Raw genomic sequence first — 27,410 nt, 5'->3', positions numbered from 1 at the left:
CTCAACAGGCAGAGGATTTTAGAAACTTTTCAGCTCTCCTCATTAGACTCTCAAAAGCCCTTAACCTACCCACCCCCAAACCAAACTGCATAAACATATGTCTCTATCATCAGTCAAGTGCTATACAGCCGCTCTGTCTTGGTTCAGAAGGAAAGCAGGACAGCCCTCGCTGTTTCACGATCCACTCCTACGCCTATTCCTTAAAGGCTACAAAAATACTTTCCCACCTAGCTCCTTACCTCCTCCATCATGGAGCCTGGAACTGGTCCTTTCTCAGATGTCAAAGCCCCCATTTGAACCAATGGCCTCTAGTGATCTCTCCCACCTGTCTTGGAAGACGGCATTCCTCGTCGCGATCACATCCGCCAGACGAGCAAGTGAAATTGCAGCCCTACGGGCTGACGCCCCGTACATCCGTTTCTCTGACGACAATGTGACCCTTCGGACGGACATAGCATTCCTACCGAAGATAGTTTCACACTTTCATATGTGCCAGGACATTGTTCTACCCGCCTTCTTCCCTAACCCATCATCTCCCCTGGAGACAACTCTTCACTCTCTGGACGTCAAAAGAGCACTACTGTTCTACATTCATAGAACTGCCCCCCACAGAAAATCTCCAAGACTCTTCCTCAAATATAGGAAAGATGCCTTGGGCCTTCCAGTCACTTCTCAACGTCTGGCCTCCTGGATCACCTCGGCGATCCGCCTGGCTTACCAACTAGCGGGCAAAGAACCACCATCGCATGTAGCTGCACACTCCACCAGGTCGCTGTCAGCCTCCCAAGCCTTCCTCCGGGGTGTATCCCTGCAAGATATCTGCAAGGCAGCTACCTGGTCATCTCCATCGACGTTTGTGTCACACTACAAGCTGGACATCCAGGCGAAGAAGGATGCCGCGTTCGGCAGGGCAGTGTTATTCTCCTGTGTAGCATGACCCACCTCCAAGGTTAGTAGCTTGCTATTCACCCATATGTGTGCATTTCACAGACAACACGTAAGAAGAAGTATAGGTTGCTTACCTGTAACCGTATTTCTTCGAGTGTTGATCTGTGAAATTCACACAGCCCGCCCATCCTCCCCGCTGAGGTCATGCCTCGGTCTCTCAGCTGCTGTCTGCGGCGGAGAACTGAGGCGTAGCCCCGCCCACGGCTATATATACTACATGGGGAGAGTGGGCGGGGCTCCCGCCGATTTGTTTCACTTTTAAACTTCCAGAAGGTTCCGAACTCTGCGCAGGCGCACTGGGGAAACCCATATGTGTGAATTTCACAGATCAACACTCGAAGAAATACGGTTACAGGTAAGCAACCTATACCTCTCAAGAGTCTATAGAAATTCTCTTCACTGCTTTAATGGCATGTTTCAGAGAAAACTGGAGGGCACCATTTGTTTTATATATGCATTTGGATTGTTGTTTGTACAATATTAATATGTTGGAAGCTGTTTTTGGTCTCTTTGTGGGAGAAAAGTGGGATATAAATAAAGATTTATTATTATTATTATCATCATCATCATCCACCATTTTGGACATGAAAGCTAAGAATGGCAATAATCCAGTTGGCAGAGTGATTGATGTCCTGGGAATAATTCTCTGCATGAAATGTAACGCTTCTGCTTTAGGCAAGTTGCTGTGTGTGTTTTCTATCATTGCCTCTTGACCTTAGGAATACTTACCAGAAAATACCTAACATCACAGAGTTGGAAGGAGTCTTGTGGACCATCAGGTCCAATCCCCTATCCAGTACAGGGTCTCCAGTTAAAGCATCTCCAGCAGGCCAGTCTCTGGGCTACTCCTCTATGCAATTGGGTACATTGTTTTCACTGTTAAGAGGTTCCTTCCAATGTTCAGTTGAAGATAGACAAACAATACGCTTAATGCAAAATATCAGGACCAAACAAATGAGTTTCGGTATGTACTGAAGAAATGTCAGCAAATAGCAATGGGTGCAAGATCTTTTCTTCAAATAATTTCTATGAAGCTCTTATCCAGTGTTTAGCTTCCTTTTGTCAGTTACTACTGGGTCAATGTACTGCTGCTAATACTTTACAGAGGCACAGAATGGCTAGATTTTGTAAAGTTTATATTAATGTTACTGATTGAATGCTGGTTGAATTTTCAAGAGAAGATGTTCCTTTGACATAGAAAGCTTTTATGTTGTTTTCTTTCAGACACAGCTGTAAAATTCCTGGAAAGAATAGCTTCTGAACTTGACCTGCCATGTCAGAAGGTGGAGGTAAGCAAAGAGAAATCATTAGCTCTATCTGGATTATTTTCAGGATGTCTGATTATCCATGCCTAACCTGCTATTGCATGGCCTCTCACTGTACCTGTGATTCAAAGGGAAAGAGGTGTCATCAATTTCCTGTCACACAGATGGTTTCATATTTTTTATTTCCTTATTGCAGGAGTGAAACTTATGCACGTGGTGTGTGTGTTCATGTGTTGTCCTTGGCTGTCTGGACTTCCCTAACTATAAAGTGTTATATGAGAGAAATTGGATGAGAGTAGTCTCCAAATTAAGCTAGTAATGGGAGTAGTCCCTAAATTACTTATGCTGTTCACATCCACAGGGAAGTAACTGTCATGCTGCTATAGCTACACATGAAAGAGACCTCATTACAGAGTGTTAATCAGTCTGCCTCGGAGTCGGCCTCGGAGCTCCTTCTTTGGAGGCTTTTAAAGAGGGCCTGGATGGCCATCTATTAGGGGGTTGCTTTGATTGTGCTTTTCCTTCGTGGCAGGGGGTTGGACTAGATGACCCATGTGGTTTCTTCCAATTCTATTATTCTGTGATGCTATGTGAATATCTTCCATCGTGTTTCAACTGACTTCCAACAGCTAAGACCTAGCAAGACTCCCATCCTTTGTGAAAATTTGGTGGAGTATCTGCATTTAAATCCCTAATTACTGAAGAAGCTCACTTTGTATTCTTGCACCAGTTGCATATCTTCCAACCTAATTTATCTCACAAAGCAGTAATGAAACTAAGAAGGGTAGCAGTTGAGAGAGAAGGGACCCCATAGGTTGTTCTAAGTTCCTTGGAAGGATGAGGCTTCTTTAGTCACTGTTGAAAATATTTAAGTCCATTAGGGTCCCTTGAATTATATCAAAGGTAGGCAGATGTTAAGAGACTGGAGTTAAAATTGCTGGAAGAAACGTTCACAACCTTAGATATGCAGATGATACCACTTTGATGGCTGAAAGCAAGGAGGAGTTGAGGAGTCTTATAACCAAGGGGAAAGAAGAAAGTGCAAAAGCTGGGTTGCAGTTAAACATAAAAAAAACTAAGATTATGGCAACCAGACTGCTTGATAACTTGCAAATAGAGGGAGAAAATGTGGAGGCAGTGACAGACTTTATATTTCTAGGTATGGGGATTACTGCAGACATAGACAGCAGCCAGGAAATCAGGAGACGTTTACTTCTTGGGAGGAGAGCAATCTCGATAAAAGAGTGAAGAGTAGAGAGAGACATCACACTGGAAACGAAGATCCACCGAGTGAAAGCAATGATATCCCCCGTAGTAACTTATAGATACGAGAGCTGGACCATAAGGAAGCCTGAGCGAAGGAAGATAGTCGCTTTTGAACTGTGGTGTAGGAGGAAGATTTTGAGAGGGCCTTGGACCGCAAGAAGATCCACCCAGTCCATACTCCAGGAAATAATGCCCGACTGCTCACTGCAGGGAAGGATATTAGAGGCAAAGATGAAATACTTGGACCACATAATGAGAAGACAGAAAAGCCTGGAGAAGAGAATGATGCTGGGGAATATCAAAGGAAAATGGAAGAGGGGTATGCCAAGGGCACGTTGGATGGATGGTATCCTTGAAGTGACTGGCTTGACCTTGAAGGAGCTGACCGCAGACAGGGAGCTCTGTTGTGGGCTGGTCTATGAAGTTATGAAGAGTTGGAAGTGACTGAATGAATAAACAACACGACAGGAGAATATTGTGTACAGTGAAAAACATTTCTATGCTTTTAGATTAGGAAGTTGGTGCCCTCCTGATGGTCTACAGCTCCCATAGTTCCCAACCGAAGATTGCCATAGGGCTGATGTAATGTATTGTCTGATTGAGAGTGTTCTAGATTTTCAATAGTTGGCTATCTGACAAATCAAAATTTTACACAAATCTGTACACGGTTTTAAATTATTTAACCAGTGTTAATCAGTTATCTTTTAACGTATTGAATTGTTTAACATATTTTAGCACTTTAAAAACATTTTGTTGTTCATTCTGTTCTAAATTAAGTGAAGTGTATTGTCTGTCACCCTGACATATTCAGATAGAGGGTGGGATATAAATGTTAATGAAGTACATAATATCCAACATGTTGGAGAAAGTTCTGATGCTGTCTCTATTTTGGATTGGCTGCTTATCACTTGTAATAAACCCTTTGCAGCCTGTAATCCTTTGCAGAGCTGCCTACCCCTGTTAATCTGGTATTACAGGTTCTATGTCTGTTCCTGAATTGATCCAACCTGACCCCTGCAGCTTTATGTGCTGTATTTAGACTAATAACGGTTATGGATAATGTCATGCAAAGTGAATGTGGTCTCTTTAATACAAGGAATAAGGATCAAGCAGAGAAAGAAAGATGTCTTCTCTCTATCCTTTACTCATATCCTCTGTAAACACAAATTGTCCACAAATATAACTGAGCCTAAATTGCTGATCCAAGGTTTCTTAAGAACTGGAATTTGCTTCTAGTTAAGGGCTAGGGAATTTATATTTTCCCCAGATGTTACTGTGCCAATCTTTCTATCATGCCTCAACATTGGTCTTGTGGTGATGAGATGGCAGCTGGAGTTTGAGAATGTGTGTATGTTGACTGATGGTTAACCTCTGCATTTCATAGAGTTTTCTTAGGCAAGGAATACTCAGAGAAGATTTTGGCAATTCCCTCATCTGAAATATAGCTACAGCAACTGATACTCATTTGCAGTCTCCCATCCTAATGCTTAACAGTCCTGACAGGCTCTGATGTCTTTAGGTTCGGTGGGCCAGAGTTTCTCCAACTCTGTTTGATTTCAATATTTGAACATGATAATCAGACACTTTTGAAAAATAACCAGCTTGTTTGCTTGCTTTCCCTACGCGCTCTATAGTTGTTGAAGACTCATTCCGGACACTGCAAGCTTTCTGTGCTGTATTTTACTATGTTATTAGGAGTCAAACGTAGCATTTAGGTGTGGATCTACGGAAACTGTATAGAAATGCCTGATTTGGCAGCAGCAGGAAGACTTCATGGTTGTTTGGCTACTGAGGTTGATTTTTATTCAGCCTGCAGCACTCTGATTCCCAAGCATTTCTTTCTTTCAAAATAAATGCACTTTTGTCCCTGCAAACAAGTCTGTGGAAATGCAATAGTACATGGAAAGATATTTTTCTACTCACCTGTCTATGTTTGGCAGTGCTTATGCAATTCTTTATTAGTTCAGTTAGGGCCAAGGACACACATGTTATGAACGTTAGGTAGATCAAGTTCTAGTAGCTCATGCATAGCCACCAGGATATTTTTGTTCCTATTTACCCTATGCAGCCTTATGGAACAACAATTTTCCTTTTTAGAAAAGCTGCTAGGGCAGCTGCAGTCAGTCAACTTGGTGCTTTTTAGATCTTTAGGATGACATCTTCCATCAGAATAGCTAGGGCTCATGAATGACAGGAATTGTCATCTTAAACATTATAGAACACGTTGTGAGACTATACAAGGATGATGCTAGAAAAATTAACATATAAAAGGCATCATGGCTGAGTTCTCAGTAAACATTATTATTATTACTATTATTATTATTAATGCCTGTTTATACCCACTTTTTTGTCTTAACAAGGAAACTCAAAGTAGCTTACATTAAAACATTTAAATGCAGTTTTAAATATACAAATATACAAACATTAAAACAGAATTAAATATCATTGAAATTTTTAAAATTGAGTTAAAATCCATAAAAACTTATTCAAAATTAAAAATCATAAGAGATCATTGCTTTCAAATAAAGATTTCTTGGTTACATAGAGACCTTTTACAAGTTGGAAAGATAGGCAGAGCAATCCCAGATGTCTACATTTTGTGTTGCAGGTCTGCCCTGGCCGAGTGATCACTATTCTCACTTGGAAAGGCACAAAACCTCAGCTTCGCTCCATCTTGCTGAATTCCCATACAGATGTCGTGCCAGTGTTTGAGGTTTGTAGGAAACTTGTTGGGGATTTAGGCTCTTGGTCTTTCTCCCGTCTTTCTTATGGATTCTGGAAAAGGGTATTGTTGGACTAATGGGTGGTAACTAAGAAACATTGTTCCAGAAGAGAACTTCCTGATCCTGCCCTTCTACTTCTCCAGGCTCTTTTGAATTTACATTTAAAGCTGTGTAGATTTTAATGATCATGTGACTATGATGCATTGTCGTATACGCAGCATCTCTGCCTGTGTATTCCTATATAGGACGTGTGGTAAAAGTCCGATGCGGTATGTCCGCACTCAATATAAGCCAGCTTTCTTAATAGTTTCTAAAGTGGTGGGTGGACATTTTTTAGTTTTTATTTAGAAGGAATATGTTTTTAGGGAATTATAGTTAAGTAATATAAAAGAGTTGTTTTATCAATAACTATTTTCTATCCTGCTTCCTCCCCATAGGAACTCGAGACGGCTCACGGTTCTATGACACATCCTAAAAAAATTAAGACCCTAAAATTATTTTCAAATGTGTAACATTTGTGATGATGCTTGTATCACAACTAGAATATATCAAAAAAATTAAAAATTGCTGATGGGGTTTGCATATATTAAATTATTATATTATTACTGGAGAGCTATGTTGAAAGTATGACTTTGGAAAGGTAGTCCCAAAGACAACTTTTCAAAGCTCTGGGATGTATCATGTGCACAGACTTAATGTCATGCTCAGTGTCCACTTTCTGAGGTGTTCGCTCTGTAAGCAAGTAAATAAGTAAACTTTTATTACAGTCAATGACCAGCTCATGTAAGTGTTCTATGCGTTCGTTCTGTAATTACAGGAATTTTGGCACCATGACCCTTTTGCAGCCTTCAAGGATTCTGAGGGAAATATCTTTGCACGGGGGGCCCAAGACATGAAATGCGTCTCTATCCAGTAAGTTTGGCTACTCTCTTTCTACTTCTCTGTTCCACAGTCTAGTACAGTGGTGTTTTGGCCTACAACTCCCAGAAATCCCAGCCAATTTATCAGCTATTAGGATTTCTGGGAGTTGAAGGCCAAAACATCTAGGGACCCACAGGTTGAGAACCACCGGTGTATTATCAGCTGAAAAGACTGCTTTGCCAGTTTTTCTTAAAGAATGATGAAGAAGACATGACTGAGGGCTAAACTACACACACTTCATTAAATACATAGCATGTAGGGTTGTGCATTTCCATAAAATAACTTAGTGTCTGTTTGTTCCATTCTTATGGCCCCATTTCTGTTTCCGACCGCCGCTAACAGAAATGGCCGCTTATACAAATGGGCTTTTCTGTCCAAGGTCCAAAAAGCCAAAAAAATTTCAGGCCTTGGCAGCAAAGCACCAGGCATGTAGCTGAGCTGTGTTTGCTTTCTTTTTCCAAAGTAAGCAGGTGAGGGCATGATCCAGCCTGAAATTGCCATAAGCAAGTAGAGGAAGCCTCAGCCTCCCATTTTCCTTCCAATGTCAATTTATCTTAAATTTGATATCTCCCCTTGCAGAGATGAGAGGGGAAGAACTGTGTTAACACTCTCTGCTAATGGACTAGAATGTGTGAATATCATTCAATTCAGCAATTTCCTTTTCTAGTCTTTCTTTATAATTTCCTTGTTCAAAGACTGCAACTTGTCAACCCCTTACTGTGTGTCCAGGAAGGTTGAAATATTCATCAACTGGTTTTTGGGTATTGCCATTTCTAATGCTAGGTTTATGCTCATTAATCCTTTTAGGTACATTGAAGCTATCCGGAGACTGAAAGCTGAAGGAAGACGTTTTCCAAGAACGATTCATATGAGCTTTGTTCCAGGTGAGTTAAGCTAATAGGTATGCAGATGAGCCCTTTGTCTCCTCATGTTTGCCCAAGTGATAGGAGCAAGAGAAAGGGACTGGAAGATACTCTGCTTATAAGGGGCTGGAAGATACTCTGCTTAGTATGCAAGCTGAGCACTTTAAGGAAAACCCTAGAAGCTGGCAAAATACTGCTCAGTGTGGATCTGCTGCAGTATATTTTCTCTGCATTGGGCTGAGTGACAGCAGAAGGTTTTCCCTTGCTAAGAATACACATTGTTATCTGGCAGAAGGAGGATCAATGCAAGTAAATGAACATTTTGTATCAAGAGCAAATGCCATTTAAAAGGTTGAGATTTTTCATATTTAGCAATATTTATCATGATTATTTTGTGTTTTTCCCTAGTTAGCTCATCTCCTTTTTTCATATTTTACATTCAACCGTTTTTTGGATTCTTTTTCCTCAAAGAGAGAGGGGGAAATCCAAAAAACAGTTCACTGTATGTAGTTAGGGGACAGAGCTGGAGTTTTAGCTCAAAATGCGGCAGCATTGGTAGCAGCTAATACCCCTATTTCCCCTTTCAGTTTTAAAGCAATATCAAATAAATCCGCCAACCTCCTTCATAAAACCCTGTTGTACAATTTTTTAAATTTACTATCCTCATTCCTTCCCTACATTGAGCTTTTAAAGGCATTATAAAGCACTTGTCAGAGCTTTCGGGACCATGTTATTCAAGAGATGATACTAAGTAGATGCATAGGGCCAGATATTAGTTCTAGAAGGCACGAGTGGCTTCACCTCTGGTTTTTTGGCCATAAAAAATAATTCTGGAGTTCTTGTTCTGCTGCAGCAACACATTTTGAACACTGGGGACATATAGAGAGATGTCCAGGATTGAACTCGATGTGATGTGACATGAGATATCTGTACTCAGCAATCCTTATGCCATTCCCTTTGCCTAAAAGTATAAGCACCAATGAGCTCCAGGAGGGAGAATTAACTCGATGCGATCCAAAAAGTCCATGGTGTTAGCTGCAGAGTGTGTAAAGACATGTCCAACAGAGGCACCTACCACCACCACCGTCCTGGTAGCTCATAGCACTTTGGAAAGAAAATTAATAGAAACAGTGCAGAGGTTTTTAAGGAAGAAGAAAATAATAATCAGAGAATCCAAACACAGTCTCCCATAGCATGTCTGGCTTGTCCTCTGTTTCAGGCTAGTTTCAACCAAAATGTTGTCCCCAGACCGGTGAAAAATACTGAGTGGCTGTTCTTGTGGCCTTTTCAATGTTATTCTCATTTTCAGTTTCCCAGCCTTTTCAGCAGACTGTCAGTTTCCTTCCTGAGCAGAAACGGTTTGCACATCACAGTCCTGAAAAGGCTGACTATGAATGACTCCTGGGCAAAAAGCAACTGTTTGTCCTCAAAGGGTTGTGTTCTGTCAAGAGGCATCAGCACCAGGCTGGGCTGGATTGCCATGAGTAGAAGCTGTCGTGTTTTCAACAGAGAGCTCTGTGTTAAAATTTGCTTTCAGCTCCTTTTCATTCTGGAAGACATAACACGTGCCCTGTCTGAAGTAAAAAGTAAAAGAATGTTTTGTAATTTATGCACTTTCTTTCTTTGTTTCTCTCCCTCTCTTCTTTTTTCAATATCCAGATGAAGAGATTGGGGGTTACAAGGGAATGCAAATGTTTGTGAAGCGACCTGAGTTTGCCACACTTAATGTTGGCTTTGCCTTGGATGAAGGTGAGAACCCACTGGCATGAGACTGAAGTCATTTTTTGTACTAGAGAGTATTGTAGAACTAGACTTCTCATCTTGTATGCTTTTCCTTTTTTGTTAAAATAATCTTTAGTAACTACCTAGAATTGCTCAGTATTAAGCATTACCTGAATAGACCCTATTTCATTGTAAGCTTGCTCTCCAATCAGAGAATCCCATCTACAGGGCTTTGAGGTGAGTCTACACCAGTTGCTTAAGCTAGGGCTGAATATTGTGGTGCTGGTATGTTCGTGTCCATATGCACTCAACTGAAACTACTACGTTGGTGTCTGGCCAGTCCAACCAGGCTGAGACCACATCAGCCCCATTGCACCATCACCTTATCCTCTATGTCCCTGCTGCTGCTCCTTGCCAGTTACTGAGTTCATGCAAGTGCCTAGCCATGGCCCATTGTATTGTCATAATGGGGTGCCTGCACAACGAGCAAGAAGGGGGTAGAACAACCCCTTCTTTTTGCTGGTTGCGTGAGTGCCTCATTCTGACATCAGAAGATGCAAGAAGTCAGCGGTTTTCAACTTGTGGGTCCCCGGGTGTTTTGGCCTACAACTCTCAGCCAGTTTATCACTGTTAGGATTTCTGGGAGTTGAAGGCCAAAGCATCTGGGGACCCACAGGTCGAAAACCACTGCAATAGGTGATGGCCAGGCACTCACACAAGCTCAGTTGCCAGTGGGGAGCAGTTGCAGCAACATGGGGACGAGCCATCCCTTTCCCTTCTGCTGATCAAGGTGATGGCACAGTGACCATCTGTACTGGAATTGTGCTGAATTGGGTCTAATCAAGCATCCCAGACTCTAGCAAAACCCTGGGATAATCGGGAGTGTCCAGCAAACTCCAGACGATTCCCCACCTTTGCTTAATGTGGGGCAAAGTCAGATTAAGACAAAAACAACAACAACCAGACGTCAGTGTTCATCATTAGGGGAGCCTGGAGGGACTCCACTTTTTCTTCTTTGTTGAGACTCACCTTTGGTTTTAGTTTAGTGGCACAAGGATAAGGATATCAGTCAGCACCCTTTCAAGGAATGAGATCTGTTAGGGAGAACTCTACTCTGTGTGGCCCTTTGTGTGGTCAGTATTCTGTGTGAGGATGTTAGAGAGGTCCTCAGCTGTGGAACCCAGTTGAGAAACACCATCTCCTTGGAGGCTCATTTTGTGCCAGCACTTGATGTGCCAAGTAAAAATATGGCTATTTATTAAAGCATTTCTGTCTCATTCATTTCCTTTGAATGCTATGCATAGGGTTTTAAAACTGTTTTAGTCTTTCAGTCCTCATTTCACAGGCTTTCATTTTTAATATGTATTTAGGCAGTGGTTCTCAACCTGTGGATCCCCATATGTTTTGACCTATAACTCCCAGAAATCCCAGCCAGTTTACTAGCTGTTAGGATTTCTAGGAATTGAAGGGCAACATATCTAGGGACCCACAGGTTGAGAAACACTGTATTTAGGGGGAGTGGGTTTGTTTTTTGCCTATACCTGATAGTATTGATTTTAACTTTACTCTGTCCAATTTTTTTTTGATATAGGATCAGATACAATAATTTTAATAAATAAAATGATATACTGTATATGGGATTAATGCATCAAAGGGGTGTCAACCTGCTATATTGATAAACAAAACTTACTTGCTACCGTCATTCTCTTGTTTTCCTCCAGGCCTGGCTAATCCAACAGATACTTTCACTGTATTCTATGGCGAAAAATGCCCATGGTGTGAGTAAGATTTGGGATTCTGTCTTCCTATGTACATTTTTGTTGTCTTTCTGTTTCTTTGTGCTTACTTCTGATCTTTTTTAAAAGTCACATTTCTTAAGATCTGCACTGAAAATGCAGGTGAACATCATGTGGAAAGATCTTCTCTTCCTCTGGGAAGACATGAACTCTTTTTAATGGTTGCTGAAGTTTGGCCATATGTTGTGTAAAAAGCAGATGTGTAACCCTTCTTTAACCTTCAGGGCTTCTTAGTGGAGTACATGGATTGTTGGGATTGGAAATCATCATCTGTATCCAATTGGTTCTGCACTTTTGTTCCAAAGTTTTTCCTTTTATTCTTGCTTCCTGTCTCCATACCTTGGAATATAGCTCCTGTCCAGTGTGCAAGATCCAAAAGCCAGAGCTAGGTATACAGTAATTTGTGCCATGAGCTTGGTGGGGAATGCAGGAGTATGTTACATCTAAATCCTATGTTTGTATAGACAAATACAAAATAAAATCTGCATTTTCATGATTGCAAATTAGAGTCTAACACAGAACTGTCCAAGTAACTAGGAAGTGCATCTACACTGTAGCATTATCTGCTGATTGACATTCTTTTAACTGCTGTCGTTCAATGCTATGGAGTCCTATAGGAGCTATAGTTTTACAAGGTCTTTAGCTTTCTCCACCCAAGAGTACTGGTGCCTCACCAAACTAGAAATCCCAGGATTCCATGGCATTGAGCCATGACAGTTATAGTGTCAAACTGTATTAATTCTACAGTGTAGATAAACTCAAACATACTTGGTCAGAGGCAGCCAATTCGATGATGGATACCGAACCTAAGACATAAGTTGTCAGCCTACATTAACCACAGCGAAGTTGTCTTTTTAAAAATTCAACTCTTAATACTATTATTAAAATATTGGAAGTCAAAACTCCATATTGATCTACTGCCAGCTATCTGTAGACCAAACTCAAAAGAACTTGTAGGACAGACCCATCCCTGCCCGACAGGTTTTTTTTGGAGGTAGTCCTCATTTCCTTGGGTCCCCAGGTATTAAGAAGTTGTTGTGGCTGCTAAGCTGTTCTTTCTTGTTCTCTGTCTCCCATTACTTTATGCAGGGATTAAAGTGAAGGTAGAAGGAAATCCAGGACATGGATCCAGATTTATTGAAAACACGGCTGCTGAAAAGATGGTAAGGGAGCATTCTCTGTAAGAGTTAAGGGCAAACATAAAGTGGTAGGTGAGCCTCTTTATATATCACTTTGAGTAACACTGGCTTAGACCAGTTCCACACCATCCCATTAAACATTCTTCCATCATCTTTTCTAGAGGAAAACATGATCCCATCCTGTTTAATAAGGGGCAGGCAGTGTGTGTGTGTGTGCATGGGGGGGGGGGGGGGAGGTATGTGACGTGTATATGTCTGTTCCCTTTAGGCATGATGTCAGCCGGCTAATGGTCTATTTTAAGAACACTATGCTTTTTATTTGCTGTGTTTTCATGTTTTAGCATTATTTGGATTGACTTTTCAACTTTCCTCTCCTTAGCACAGAGTGATCACTTCCTTCCTAGAATTCAGGGAGCGTGAAAAACAAAGGTAAGAACGACAACAACACAGGTTGAGTATACATTATTCAAAATGCTTGAGCTCTTTCTTACTAGCAGTTCCTAGTACTATGCTATGGTGTGCACTAGGGTGTGGCTTGTTAATCTTAGTGGTTTGAGTAACAACTGAGATTCAAGTCTTTTTGCAAACATTCAGTCTAGACAAGGGGAGGCATTGGGCATGTTTGTGTGTCTTCACATCAAATTGTAACGTGTTATATAAGGAAACTGCCACCAGTTCCACTTTTTTGTGGATGAGAATATTATTTGCTTTGGCTTTTTGAAAATGTTTACACAAGCTGTGTCCTCCCATCTTCAGCTTAATCCAGATTTTCAGGGAGCTGGAGTGAAAGGTCTTGTCCCTTGTCTCCCTCAGGTTGAAGTCAGAGAAGCACCTTACTTTAGGCGATGTCACTTCGCTCAACCTGACCATGTTGAATGGGGGCATCTCCTTCAATGTGGTCCCCTCTGAGATGTCTGCAGCTTTTGATATTCGCATCCCACCCACAGTTGATTTAAAGGTATAACATATGTAACCACTGAAAGGATGGAGAGAGGAAGGAACATAGCGTTCAGTCTATGAGGTGTTGCTCATACTTATTCTCCTTAATTTGATTTCCAAGATGTACTTAAATTAAAATTAAAGTATCTTGTAAGTCATATAGTATAAAATATCATGATTTTTAAAAATAATATTCTTGCAATTATTATAATTAATACTGTGAAGGCGCCTGACAATCCTCCTTGATTATAACTGGGTGAATTGGATTGGGTTGGTTGCTCCACCTGTAGTGCGTTTGAAAATTTACCCAAAAGATTAAGAGCAGTTGAGCGAAAATTCAGAGACCTAAAATAGTTCTAAACTAACGTGCCTCCTTGGATTAATGATTGAGCTTAAGGGTCAATACTTTCAAAGTAAGAGTGGAAAACATGCAGCACTCCAAATCTCATGACTACAGGATTCCCATTTATCACCAGCTTTTGAGGGGTCACGAGATCCCCATCCCCATTATATGGTGTGTGATTGCTAAATTTATGAAACAGAACTATGGTTAAACATGACAGGAAGAAAGAAAGAAGATTCTGGCATGAATTGGGAACGCTGTAGAGTTTTCACAGAATCATGTTCTCATATTGCATGCTGGTTGTCTCTGTCTTGCAGGCATTTGAAGAGCAGGTCACAGCCTGGTGCCGGGCAGCTGGTGAAGGGGTTACCTATGAGTTCCACCAGGTAACAGCAGAAATGAAAAGCCTATGGCTTTCCCTTAAATATAGGAGCATAGCTCAGTTCCTGGCTTTGGACTATACTGCACACCTCCCCACCCACAATCTATCTTGCTCTGTCCTTTGCGCCTTTCATTTCAAAATGGCCTCCTTTCTGGTTTGCTTAGTCTTTTTTTCTACCTCTGGCTCTCTCACCGCTGCTTCTGCCATGCCCTTGCCACAGACCCCTATGCTGTGGGTGCCCTCCAAGTGGCCTCCCCCAAGTTTCACTTTCTACCCTTCTCTTTGGGCTAGAAATACACGGATCAGTCGATGACCTCCACAGAGGAGTCTGACCCCTGGTGGAAGGCGTTCAGTACCACCTGCAGGAACATGTGAGTAAGATGACACGTTCATAGAAACATAGACTCCTAGAGCTGAAAGAGACTCCAAGGGCCACCCAGAACAGAAGTATGCCCAAAAACCCACATCCTTTCCAACTTCTCATCCGGAATGAAGAACATGTGTCCTTGTAGATCAGTGGTTCTCAACCTATGGGTCCCCAGATGTTTTGGTCTCCATCTCCCAGAAATCCCAACAGCTGGTAAACGGTCTGGGATTTCTGGGAGTTGTAGGCCAAAACACCTGGGGACCAACAGGTTGAGAACCACTGTTGTAGATGGTGTTGGACTGCAGCTCCCATCAGACCTAGCTAACATAGCCAGTGGTGGAAGATGCTGGCAGTTGCAGTCCATCAATATTTGGAGGGCCACTTATTTCCCATTCCTATGCATCAAGATGATCCCCATCTGAATTCTGTGGGCTGTGGAGCAGGCTGGAGAGCAGCTGTGATGAATCACTGCAATGAATCACTCTGACCAGGAGGTCATGAGTTCGAGGCCCGCTCGGAGCCATGTTTGTCTTGTCTTTGCTCTATGTTAAAAGGCATTGAATGTTTGCCTATATGTGTAATGTGATCCGTCCTGAGTCCCCTTCGGGGTGAGAAGGGCGGAATATAAATGCTGTAAATAAGTAAATAAATAAATAAATTCTGCCTTTGAACCATCTGGAATTAAAAAGAACAGTCTAATTTATCACCGTAAGTAGTCATAATTATTCTCTATCTTTGTCTTTTAGGAACATGAAACTGAAGTGCGAAATCTTCCCAGCTGCCACAGATAGCCGCTACATTAGAGCAGTGAGTACAAGCATTTCTTTGTTTGCTTACTTTCTTAATTACCTACCCTGTAGGTGTACCCCATACTTCTCTTCTTGCTTTCCTGAGGCATCTCTGTCTGAAAAGGCTCACTCCTTCCTCTGTATTGCAGGCAGGTCACCCGGCGATTGGCTTCTCCCCCATGAACCGCACTCCTGTGCTGCTGCATGACCACAATGAGTTCCTGAATGAGCAAGTCTTCCTCCGAGGGATTGAAATCTATGCCCAGCTCATCTCTGCACTTGCCAATGTCCCTCAGCTCCAAGCAGAAGCTTGAGAGTGAATAAGCAGATGGGCAAGAGAGAAACCAAAGAGAAAGACAGATAGACTGAAAGCCTCTTCTGTTTGCTTCCCGTTGTAACACAATACCCTCCCTGGGGGCATGCAGGCCTTGAATGTTATGATTGAGGGCTGGTGACTTGCTGAAATTTGGTGGAATACCAATACTGATTGTGGAACATCCTTGAGTGGCCCGTCAAGGGCAAAGCAGGCTAAAACCTGACACTTGTACCAGCACACCTAAAACAGGGTTCTGTAGGTATCAGTGACTGTTTTTCCACTCCTCACTCATCAGATGCCATTAGTGTTTCCACACTTTGTGCAGGAAGGGCACCCAGCTCTCTTTCATCAACACCTGTCCTTATTGAAAACAAAAGGATGTTTTTTGTGGCTCCTTAAGTGCCAGGCTTGAAGGAGTTCACCACACCGAGATTTCCCAGGGTATGTCACAAAGTGTCACTGCTCTATCGCTGATCTACCCTTCATTCTGAGATTCTTCTTGTTCCTCCTGCCCTCCAATGCTCACAGCAATAAAAGCACCCATACCCCACTGCCAAACCCAAGGGCAAAGCAACTGGAGGAGCAGGAGAAGACCTGGCCTCCGAGCATAATTGAGCTCTCCTAGGAACCTTGTCTTGAAGGGGTGACTGAGGTTCATCCCTTGCTGCTTTGCTGGCTTTCTCTGCTTTGAGACAATCCCCATTCTGCTGTCTTGGCTCTTGTGTGGGATCCGGGCATTATGAAAATTTCAGGTCCACTGTCATAAGCTTAGGAAGTTGGGGAGATCTCTGTTTCACTTTGTATCTTTGTTCCTCTGTAGAGGGGCATGAATTGTGAGCAGTGGTCCTTTGCAATGTGAGATCCTCTGGTGGAAAATGAGCAATAGCTGAAGGGGAATTTAATAAAGATATTAATAACCCTGAGTTAGAGGAAGGCAGATTTGATATGGAAGGAAATAACGAATATGGCCTTACTCGGAGTCTTTCTTGCCTCCACCGTGACTGAAATGCAGGGGGGGCACTATCTCCATGAATTTTTATTTCTTGGAACTGAGTTGTAGAGGTGCTGGCTGCAGCATGCTGCCTTAATTTTCTATTGAATTGAAGTCTTAAAAAATCACTGTTGATGAATGATAAAACAGGTAAAGAGTTAATAGGACAGCCATCTTTTGTTCTGCAATAATGCCCCTGGGCATCGTGCTACCTGATGACATACATTTTTGGAGGTGGGGAGTGCAGGGTTAAAATGAAATCTTGGGCCACTTTTTCTTGGTCAATTCACCTCCTTAGTCAAAACATTTTTGTATTTGTCTCCCCGGGATCTCCCTCCTCCCACATATGCAAAGGGGCAATTGTTCCCATGAAAGGGATTGTGGCCCAGCCTTAAATAAGATGGTTCGTTTGGACTGGAAATAGAGCATCGTCCAAATGTTCTGTGTTTTATTTCAAATCTGCCTTATCCTTGCTCCCCCATCCCAAAGTAAACCAGCTTCTTGTTTAGATGGACTATAGTTACAGTCCACACACTGCTGGCGTACAAGGCCATTCTTCAGCTACAGTTACTTTCTAAAAATTCACTTTCTGCTTAACATTGGATTATTTTATCTGAGATTAGCTTAGACATTTCCTAGAAATTCCCTTTCAGTTGCAAAAATACTGCATCCAATATATAGAGAGGAGGGGATTTATGCTTTTTGTCTTCTTATTTACTTCATTTGACTGGGGAAAGACACGAAACATTATTTTCCCAGGTATAACTGTAAGTCTTGTGTCTCCTGTATATCTGGATGCCAGGACTGATTTAAGAATCAGGTTGCTTTTAAATGGAGAATGGGTAAGATATACCTTTACAGCACCTTTATGTATATTTTGCTTGGAATAATTGTTTTGTTGTGTTTCATGAGATTTCCTTCCTCACATGTATTGGATTGCAGCATATCCAAATGCAAAAATGTGGATTTCTTAGATAACCAAATAATATTCTTTATGAATAATACACAGTAGCAGCCTGCTGATAAGAGCCTCCTGTGGGAAAGGAAAAGCTAGCTCTATCTGATGCAGTTTAAGCTTCTGGTGCTGTTTCAGCTGTTTTGATATTTGTCCTTATTTGCACCTCTCACATCAGTGCTTTGAAGAGTAATTTGGAGGGGAAATAAATCCTTGGATTCCCCAAACTGGTTGCTCTTACAGTTATAGTCCAGAAATGCAACTTTTCCAAGCTCTGTCTGAAAGGGTTGATAAGAAGAATAGTAGTTTCCTATTTGAATCCTATCTCAAATAAATGGACTAGTCCATTGCTGCTTATATAAGGCTGTAAACCCCTTGCTTGTTGCATGGGCTGCACTGTATTCTTAGTCAGCAAGATCTGCCCAGAAGGACCTGGCTTTGCTGCACAGTGAAACAATTCTGTCCTAATTTGAGGTAGAAGTGCACACTTCGGTCCTTGTAGGCAGGGTGCAGTCGTGATCCCTGCATTGCAGAGGCTGCCAGAGAGAAGCCGCTCCCTGCAGCGAGGAAGAGGAGGGGCTGCCTGCAAGGCTGTGGTGCGTGGCCCACATGAACTCTCAATGGGCTCCTCCCTGTGTCTTACATAGGCTGAATAGGTAATTCAGTAGGTCTATTGAATTTGGGTGACATAAAGCAGAGGGTATGTCCTGTTAATTGGAATCCTTAAAAGTTTAAACATTAAAAGATTCAGTACATGCCCCATTAAACTACTTGTTGGTCTGAGCTCATAAACTTATCTATTCAGGACTTGGAAATGTTACATTTTAATACAATTCCCAGAATCCATCACCTAATGGTCATTGGCTAGCCAGGGGATTTGGGATGTTGCATCCCCCCCCCCAACTATCACTTTCTGGATTTATCTACCACCTAATAAATGCACACCCTTTCACAGGAAGAGATCCCACATCTGAACAATTTTTAGCTTAAAGGAAGGGTCTTTATCTCTTCAACACACATCTAAAGATCCACATGGCAGCCAGACCAAACAGATGCTGATAGGTGAGAACATGGAGATAATTAACACTACCATTTTATTCTTTGTTTTTCTGTCTTTCCTCTAGACCAGGCATAGTCTTCCAGGTGTTTTGGACTCCCATCTCCCACAATTCCTAACAGCCGGCTGTTAGGAATTGTGGGAGTTGAAGTCCAAAACACCTGCAGAGCCCAGGTTTGCCCATGCCTGCTCTAGACTGTCGATGGTCTTATTTGTGGGGCAGGTTTGAAAGTTTTAACAACAATTTCTGATCTGTAGTAATGTGCTCAGCTATGCTTGTTATCGAAATGAAAATATGATTGGTTTAAGCTTGGAAATGCTAGAACATTTTCAAAATGATTACTGTAGCTGTGATCAAAACATTAGAAAAATACAAATATGATTTTATGAAAAACATATGATTATTAAAACACATCCAGATTTTTTGAAATTGAACATGTGCTGACTTTACTTGGGAGCATATATGTAATGAGTTAGCTGGAGTTGTTTGGTAATGTTTTAATTTCCCACTAGATGGCAAACTTGCACATGGAAATGGCCCAGCAAGAACTGCTTATTCACTTACCTGTGCACTGCTGGTATTATACTAACACTACACTGCTAAATCTGGGAAGGAAATTGAAGGAGATATTGACATCTTTCAGCATTGGGCTAGTATCCATACTGGTAATACAGCTTCCATTTGGTTTCACTAATCAGAGAGATTAACATATCTGAAACATTTCTAGAGCAGATTTGAAGAGTCAATACAAGTTACCATCAACATTTTTTAGGCAGTTCTGAATTAAATGGATATGGTTGAACAGATGACTGTGAATACTAACTAAAGCAGTGGTTCCCAACCTTTTTTTTTTTTTTTTTTTACCAGGGACCACTCTCCAACATTGGGTTATGAATCGGTTTTATGGTCAACTTTAGATTCGGTTTGATTATTTGGGGTGCTGATTCAGAAAATTGCATTGGATAGACCACATCAGCTCTAGTTTCTGAAGCAGAATACATGCCATCCAGTAGTCGCCAACTGCTCGTCCACAAAAAACCATATTTGAGAATCTAGAGCTGATGTGGTCTATCCAATGCAATTTTCCAATTTTCTGAATCAGCACCCCAAATAAGCCCAGGCCTAAAAACAAAGACACCAATATTTTTTTTAATTGGGCTGTGTTATCTGTGGTGGTGCTGGTCAGCTTTGTGAAAAGGAGCAGAAATTAAAGAGGGAGACCGGATTTTTGTTCTTGCGGCCCACTGCATGGCCCCTAGGTTGGAAACAACTGAACTAAAGAGTAAAAAAAGGTAAAGAGGCTAGACATGGCGCCATAACAGATTCTGACCAAGATGAATTTGTTCATTTTTTTTTTCAAACTAGTCCAGCTCCCCAATAATCTGGGGAATCTTTGAACCAGCCATCTGGGTTGCTGTGAGTTTTTCAGGCTGTATGACAGTAGCATTCTCTCCTGATGTTTCGCCCACATCTATGGCAACCAGCCACCTGTTTAAAAGGTTTGAGGAGCTTTGGCATAGTACCATAATTACTCCACTTACGTATCCATAGATCTCATGGAGGATTCCGGTTATAATCCTATAAAGAAAGAAAAAACATTTGCAAAATTAAAAAGGATGGTTAATTTAATTTTGTGATGACATATTTGGATAAGAACTGCGGATCAAGAATAGAATTCCACAGTCATCTACGTACTCACCGCCAAGACACTACACTTGGAAGAAAATTATACTCGGACAAGAATGATTGCCACAGAATATTAATAATCCCTCAAACTTTCCCAAAACAACTCTACAAGGTGATATTGTTCAATTAATGATTTCATTTCTACTTGTGTAATATTTTAACATACATCTGCTGCATTATTCTCTTACCTTGGCTATATTATACTGTATCTTTCTAAATTGGTATGGCATCTCACATAATAACAGTTAATTCAAGACTTTTAGTATATTCATAAAAGTTTCTTTTATATTTCACTTTATTCTCCATTCCCCTTGTTAGTGCATTTTCTTACAGAACTATATATATATAGTTATATATATATATACACACACACACACACACACATACACATACACACAGTGTTTCCCCGAAAATAAAACAGTGTCTTATATTAATTTTTGCTCCCAAAAATGTGCTAGGTCTTATTTTCAAGGGATGTCTTATTTTTCCATGAAGAAGAATTCACATTTATTGTTGAACAAAAAAATGAACATTTATTATATACTGTACAGTAGTTGTCATCACAAACCAGCATAACCAGTCAAACTGTGAATCCTATCAATAATTTCTTGTTACTACCATTATTTCCATGTACAACACTCTATGATGGTACATTTACTAATCCTGCATGCTCTGATGTTCTGTTCGGCGGGCATGCTTCCAAACAAAAACTTTGCTAGGTCTTACTTTCGGGGAGGCCTTATATTTAGCAATTCAGCAAAACCTCTACTAGGTCTTATTTTCTGGGGATGTATTATTTTAGGGGAAACAGGGTACACACACACACACACACACACATATATATACATATATATTCTATTTGTTCTAATTACTTAAACCTCACATGGGGTTTCCCTCTAGATTTTAATTTTAGCATGAGATGGACATAACTATTCCAAGACTTGAAGTCTTTCAAACCTTGCATCATCCAAATAGATTTTAGCAATTAAAGTTAAACAAATTAGAGTTAAACAATTCTTCTCTATTTTTCTTGGGCAGACTGCTCACTATTAAGCAGAGCAACTACTCTTTCAAAATACATGATGTTTCAAAAAGATTGACCCAATTTGAAGTCACTATATCTCTACAGCCACAAACCATTCATGAATGAGGCTCATACCACTTGAAAGAATGGGGCAAAGAGTTTTGAATGATTACTACTAGATGCGTCTTATGGCTCACAAATGGCCCCGAGCCTCAGTCATTTGTGTTGTGACTCAGCTGGAACCTCAGGTTGACTCTGATGAGGATGATGGGATTCAGGTTCACAATCAGGTTCAAACTGTCCCTGTTGTAGAAGATGAGGAACAGAGAGTGCAAGTTCATTTTCCCACAGCAAGGAATGATGTTGCTGATACTGAAACTAGCCAGGTGCAAATTGACTTGGGAAAGGAGGACAGTTCTCAGTCTGATAATGAGGCTCAGCAAACTAACAAGCAGGCTGACCTTGATGAAACAGAATTTTTGGATCAAGCCGACCATTTGGAATTCAGGGTTCGGAAGAATGTGAGAACTGCAAACAAGAGGGAGGTTAGAGGCCAGAGAAATGCTTTCATGCTTTGCAAAGGGTATTAAAGCAATGTATTTGGAGACAAACCTTTGTCAAAGCAACTTTTCGTTCAACCAAGAAGCAAGCTCTCATTTTCCTGGATTATCTTGCAGTTTTTGTGTTCATGTTCTTGGGACTTTGTCATACTCTAATGGGACTTTGTTTACTCCTGGTGATTTCTTGAATTATTCTCTAAGGCTTTATTTTGTAATGATCTTTTGGAACTTTACTTTTGCTTTTAAATAACTTTTTATCTTTTATTTTTTAATAAACTAAAAAGACTTCAACCTGTGTGCAGTTTGGTGTATACAGCAAGGTGAAACCAATCTGAGGTGTAACAATTTGTAAGATGGTGACCCCACACATAAGGCTTTATGAGATTTCCATCTGGAGAGTTATTTTTAAGATTTTTTTCTGGCTCAATATGGTCAATAAAACTTGATAACTTAATAACTCATTAAACTATTTGTAACTTTTAATGTAATTGCAATATGTTGCCATGGTGAAATACACTCCTTAGAAATTGATCCATCATTTTTAAATACCCTATAGTTTTTATGCTATTTGCTCCACATAAGAAAACATTATCCCCTGTTTAGTTCTTCATTTTTCATTTGATTTAGTAGATTTCATCCACCAAATCTTGTCAGAATCTCCTCACCAAACAGTTCTTTGAAGATTTTTCCAAACTTATTACTTAACTTCTCCAAAACAAATTGTCACATTACTTTCTAAAACCACCCCCAGTTCTTCATTCTTCCATTTGATGATGGAGGGAGTCAAAATCTGAGTTTATGTTTATTTCGTTCTTCTAATATTGCCATAAATTCCATCTTAAAACTGCTTGAAAGTCAGTTTTAGTTCTTTCTTTAGATCATCTCGAATCTGATTCATTTTTAATCTCAGCTGCTTATCCTTTTTTAAAACCCCTTAATTCAGATCCATCAACTTGACTGGTTGGTCCACAAATAAACTTCTATCTATAGGCATTTTGACAGCTGTCAGAATAATAGAAGGGGGGGAGAGACCCTTCAAAGTTGTAGTTAATGCTCTTCACTACTAGGTGTCAGTGTTCTCAATCTTGCTTGCGCTCCATAGTCTTTCATTCAAATTTTAAATCTGTTCCTTCATATATCAATGGTGACCTTGGTCTTACCAATTGAAAGACAAACAAATCCTTTTCAAATACTTTCAAATACTATCTACTCAATAGTAATCTAATTCATTTTAAACATTGACAGTCCACTTCAACAGCACTAAGATTGTTTTTATGCTTTTATAATTTTATGTTGTTTTAAACTGTTATTTGATTATCCTGTTTTATGTAATGATGTTTGTGTTTTTAACTGACTATTTTATGATGTTATGATATTGATTGGGCTCCCCATGTGAGCCGTTCCGAGTCCCCTCGGGGAGATGAGGGTGGCATACAAAAAATAAAGTTATTATTATTATTATAGGTCCCACTTCAAAAAAATTAGTCCGTAAGTGGCTTACTCTCTAATAAATGCTATAGAAGTAGCAGAGCTGAGAGTTACATGTCCCCATCATTTGGGGAGACTTACCCCATTCTCAATGTGACATCCTTTCAAATATTGAAACGTGGCTATCATGTACCCACTCAAGCTTCTCTTCTCCAAGCTAATCTGATCCAGTTTCCTTTTCAAGTTGTGAACCTTTTCCTCCTCTCAAAATTATGTGTGTAATTTTGCATATATTTTCCAAAATGTATTCATCTTTGTACACATTTTTCACAGAGCATAGTGTGTTTTTCAAATGCACACATTTTAGTCACAAGCATTTTTAAGCTATATGCCCACTGCATGCATTTCAAGCTTTAAGGGGAAAAATGAATATTGATGGTGAATAATGAGAATACAACAAATTCACCCTATTTCTTTCCCATTCTTTCACACAGCTGCCTCCTTCAAGGTGGTTAGCCTCCTCACCTGTTCTCAATGAGGCATTAAAACCTCCAACCAGGAAAACAGGAGCAGAACCCCTGTACTGTACCCACTGCCAGCCCTTCTATTAAGCAGAGCAAGTTGGTCACCTCAGGCAACAGTTGTTGGTTAGCACCACGTTTTTAGTTATTTAATTTCTTATTGTTCTGCTTTCATTGACTGGATAAAAAAGATGGTTTTTGTGAGATTTCTTCCTCAGACGGAAACCTAATTTGGCCAGCCTTGGTTACTTGAATTTGGGAGGGTGGGAGACGCAAGATGTTTTGTCGCAGCAAAATGTTTAACATAGGTTGCTTTAAAACCAATAGGAAACAGCTTCAGCAAAAATCTGGGAAAGTGGCAGACCAAATGCCAAGGAAAAATCTTATACTAGTATGTATGTATTATTTTTTTAAAAATTACTCTAGATACACATCAGAGAGAATATGTTGCTGGCTTCTAAATTAGTTGTTGTAAATACTTAGAGGATTGGGAAAAGATCCTGGAATAACTGTGGTCAGTTTGTGGAAAACATCCACCCAATTTGCTGCAGCTGTCCAAAAAAACAGGAACTGAATGTTAGGGACCGCCGAGAAAAGCAGGGAGTTGAATGCCGTACTTTAGTGCTGTTCTTGTGTGTCTTGTCACAATGCCTTTGATCACATTAACTGGCCAATTTTTATGCATTTGAATCTGTGTGTGGGTAAGCAAGGGACACTCTTGACCAGAAATACTCAAAGGAGATGGGAGTGCTCTAAAGTCATTCAAAGCACTATAAAAGACAGGTGTGTTCAAAGCCTTCTGGAACAGACACCGCCTAGTCACATCTGGGATCTGACCTGGATCTAGCCAGGCCTCAGAGCTCGTGTGTCAAACTTGACATTTTCTCCTATCGGATAAATCAAGCCAGGTGCGGAGTGGCATGATTCTGACTTCAGCATCTTTGCACTCATGACACCACGGTGCAACCATCCACCCAGAGCCATGGGATATTTGGGGGAGAGAAGGCATCGCATGGGAACAGCATGAGCTTTCCCCTCCGGAGGGGAAGTTGTTTCCACAACAGCCAGTTGAGGTTGTGTGCAAATATTTGCAGAAGCCCCTCACTCTGCCGCCCTGCTGTCTCCACTCCACTCATAACACAACAGCAAACGGAATAACTTAAAGGCAGCAGTAGAAATTGAAATAAGATGAGATGCAAAAATATTATGGTTTGGGGCTGAACTTTCCCTCTCTTTACAGATGAGTTCCATGTCTCCCAAGGCAGGGGGTTCTCTCTTGGGCCTCCCAAACCTGTTTGATTTGATAGAAGATGATGAATGAACAATTATGATGACAGGCCCAATGGGGTGAGATGGATTCATGGTAGGCAGGTCTCAATAGTTCGGCTTTGTATCTTGGTGACTCATATTGCCATGTGTCCCCCTAACCTCGAATTGAAGATGTCATACTCTTGTTCCTCACCCATGTCTTTCGCATGTGAAGGGATACATCTGGCCAAGAACTAATCCAATTGCCTTATAATTGTTGGGTCTTGTGAAACAAAAGGAGAGAGTCAGGTTTTACATGAGCCCCCTAACCAAAAGCAAGCCATCCAAGTAGATACATATTTCAGCTTTCTGTTTCACATGGCAAATCTAATCTGAAATATTAGTTACACATAAAAGAAGGAATGTTTTATGCTAGATCTGAACCAATGCTCAAATAACAAGTAGCTAAACAACAATTTATTGGATGGATGGTATCAAACTTAATGACAGATTGAAAATGTTCCTCAACATCATATTTTAACCATAGTAGTGTTGCTGATGATATTTGTACATAAAACTAGGACTAGGATTCGATTAAGGCAGCAACAAAAATCCATGAAAAAGACTTTATTTTTTTTTCAGTGCTTTCAGAATAGTCTTTGTTGAGATGGCCATTGGGAATTGGATAACTAACACTGTAGTCTGAAACACATTTGCGAAATTATGAGATTGGGCTGTTTGCAATTAGTAATAACTGAGACAATGTGTCATCTTAAAAAATAATTAAGGCTATTCACTATTCCTAATAATTCCTTCACAAGCCTACAAATAAAAAAACTTTTTTTCAGTACTGTAGTTGTTTTTAATTTATTTTTTGGATGCTGAATTTTTAAAAAAACACACAGTAAGGATATGCCACACACAGTTCTTTCGCAAATTTAATATTTTTTATTCAGTTGTAACTCAGTTGTGATTAAGTGTGAACACTGATGTTCCAATGCAACTCTTTTTAGTGCTTTTGAACAGATTTTTGTGTTTTGTATCAGTGCCACATACTGCAATTTTTTTAAAAAAGGCAAACCATGTTGTGAAAAAGACATGATGGAGCAAATCTGAATTAATTCCAGCGCAATTTTTTTTAAAAGTCTTAATGACTCTCATATTTGCAGATCTGTTTAATTGTTGCAATATTGGTTCAGTTTTAAAAGAAAGATATTGTTCTTGCCCATGTCCGAACTACTTTCCACTTGCAGTATTTCTCCAACTGTAAGATGCTATTGATTACAAGACATACCTTAATTTCAGTACCATTGCCATCAACAAAAATGCATAAGATACACCTGTGATTCTAAGATGCACCCCATTTTTAGAGATGTTAATAGGGAAAATAATGTCTTAAAAGTGAAGAAATGCAGTATGAATGAACTTCTTAGTGCCAGGGGTTCCTCACTTTAAATCATGAGAAGCTGCAGGCAGTATGGCAGGGATTCTGGGAGCTGAAGTCCATCAATATCTAAGGATCAAAACTTGGGAGTCACTGTGTTAACCTACTAATTTTTTCTTGCTGGCTGGATTCTCTTCTGCCTATGGAGTCAGGAAATTGTGCTCAGTACAACAGGATATGTTTTAGTAGGGAACAGGTCAATATCCAAGCCAACATAATCCTGTGTATTTGCCAGTGTGGGTTTTTTTTAATCATGAAGAGCAACAGGAGTCTTTCAAAGCCTACCGCTTTCCTGCCTCATTTAGCATGAATGAATGACTTTTTGAATTACATGAGGCACGTTCAGACTATATGATATGATCAAAAGTGATTTAGAGTAACTGTTTAGAGGCAAAGTCGGTCAGAACTACCATATTTTGAATGGTTCTGTAGAAGTGTGCGGTTTCAGTGGATACAAGAATGAAAATCTCTGGAGCCCTTTCCATCTTTGGATCTTGTTTGCCTGACAGTGGTTGGCTCCATTGTTTCAATTTCCATCTCACACCCACTGTGGAAATTGAAACTGGCAAATGGAAACTACTAACTTCCACAAGAATGTATTGAACTGATAATGTAAATATGTCACTTTACATTGAATGCAGAATCTCATTGGTTTGTTGGAGTTTTGTTTTTATCAGTGCATGGTAACTTTGTGTTGTCGAAGGCTTCATGGCTGGA

The 27,410-nt window shown here is 40.4% G+C and overlaps 1 protein-coding gene across 3 annotated transcripts in view; it reads left to right on the top strand.

Annotated features, from left to right (window-relative positions):
- Positions 1 to 19,216, top strand: part of acy1 (aminoacylase 1) — a 34,900-nt gene extending 15,684 nt beyond the window's left edge. For all 3 annotated transcript variants that reach the window (XM_008105102.3, XM_016991581.2, XM_016991580.2), the window contains 13 exons: positions 2,173 to 2,237; positions 6,088 to 6,192; positions 7,020 to 7,114; positions 7,931 to 8,007; positions 9,646 to 9,735; positions 11,430 to 11,486; positions 12,594 to 12,667; positions 13,023 to 13,072; positions 13,457 to 13,601; positions 14,243 to 14,311; positions 14,599 to 14,678; positions 15,421 to 15,481; positions 15,612 to 19,216. In XM_008105102.3, the coding sequence (XP_008103309.1) occupies positions 2,173 to 2,237; positions 6,088 to 6,192; positions 7,020 to 7,114; positions 7,931 to 8,007; positions 9,646 to 9,735; positions 11,430 to 11,486; positions 12,594 to 12,667; positions 13,023 to 13,072; positions 13,457 to 13,601; positions 14,243 to 14,311; positions 14,599 to 14,678; positions 15,421 to 15,481; positions 15,612 to 15,776 (1,133 nt within the window). In that variant the 3' untranslated portion in view covers positions 15,777 to 19,216. The remainder of the gene's footprint in view (positions 1 to 2,172; positions 2,238 to 6,087; positions 6,193 to 7,019; positions 7,115 to 7,930; positions 8,008 to 9,645; positions 9,736 to 11,429; positions 11,487 to 12,593; positions 12,668 to 13,022; positions 13,073 to 13,456; positions 13,602 to 14,242; positions 14,312 to 14,598; positions 14,679 to 15,420; positions 15,482 to 15,611) is intronic.
- Positions 19,217 to 27,410: the final 8,194 nt, after the last annotated feature.

The sequence above is a fragment of the Anolis carolinensis genome, chromosome 2 (genome assembly GCF_035594765.1).
Source record: "Anolis carolinensis isolate JA03-04 chromosome 2, rAnoCar3.1.pri, whole genome shotgun sequence".
NCBI classification, from domain to species: Eukaryota; Metazoa; Chordata; class Lepidosauria; order Squamata; family Dactyloidae; genus Anolis; species Anolis carolinensis.
This window is presented reverse-complemented; position numbering and strand designations above follow the sequence as displayed.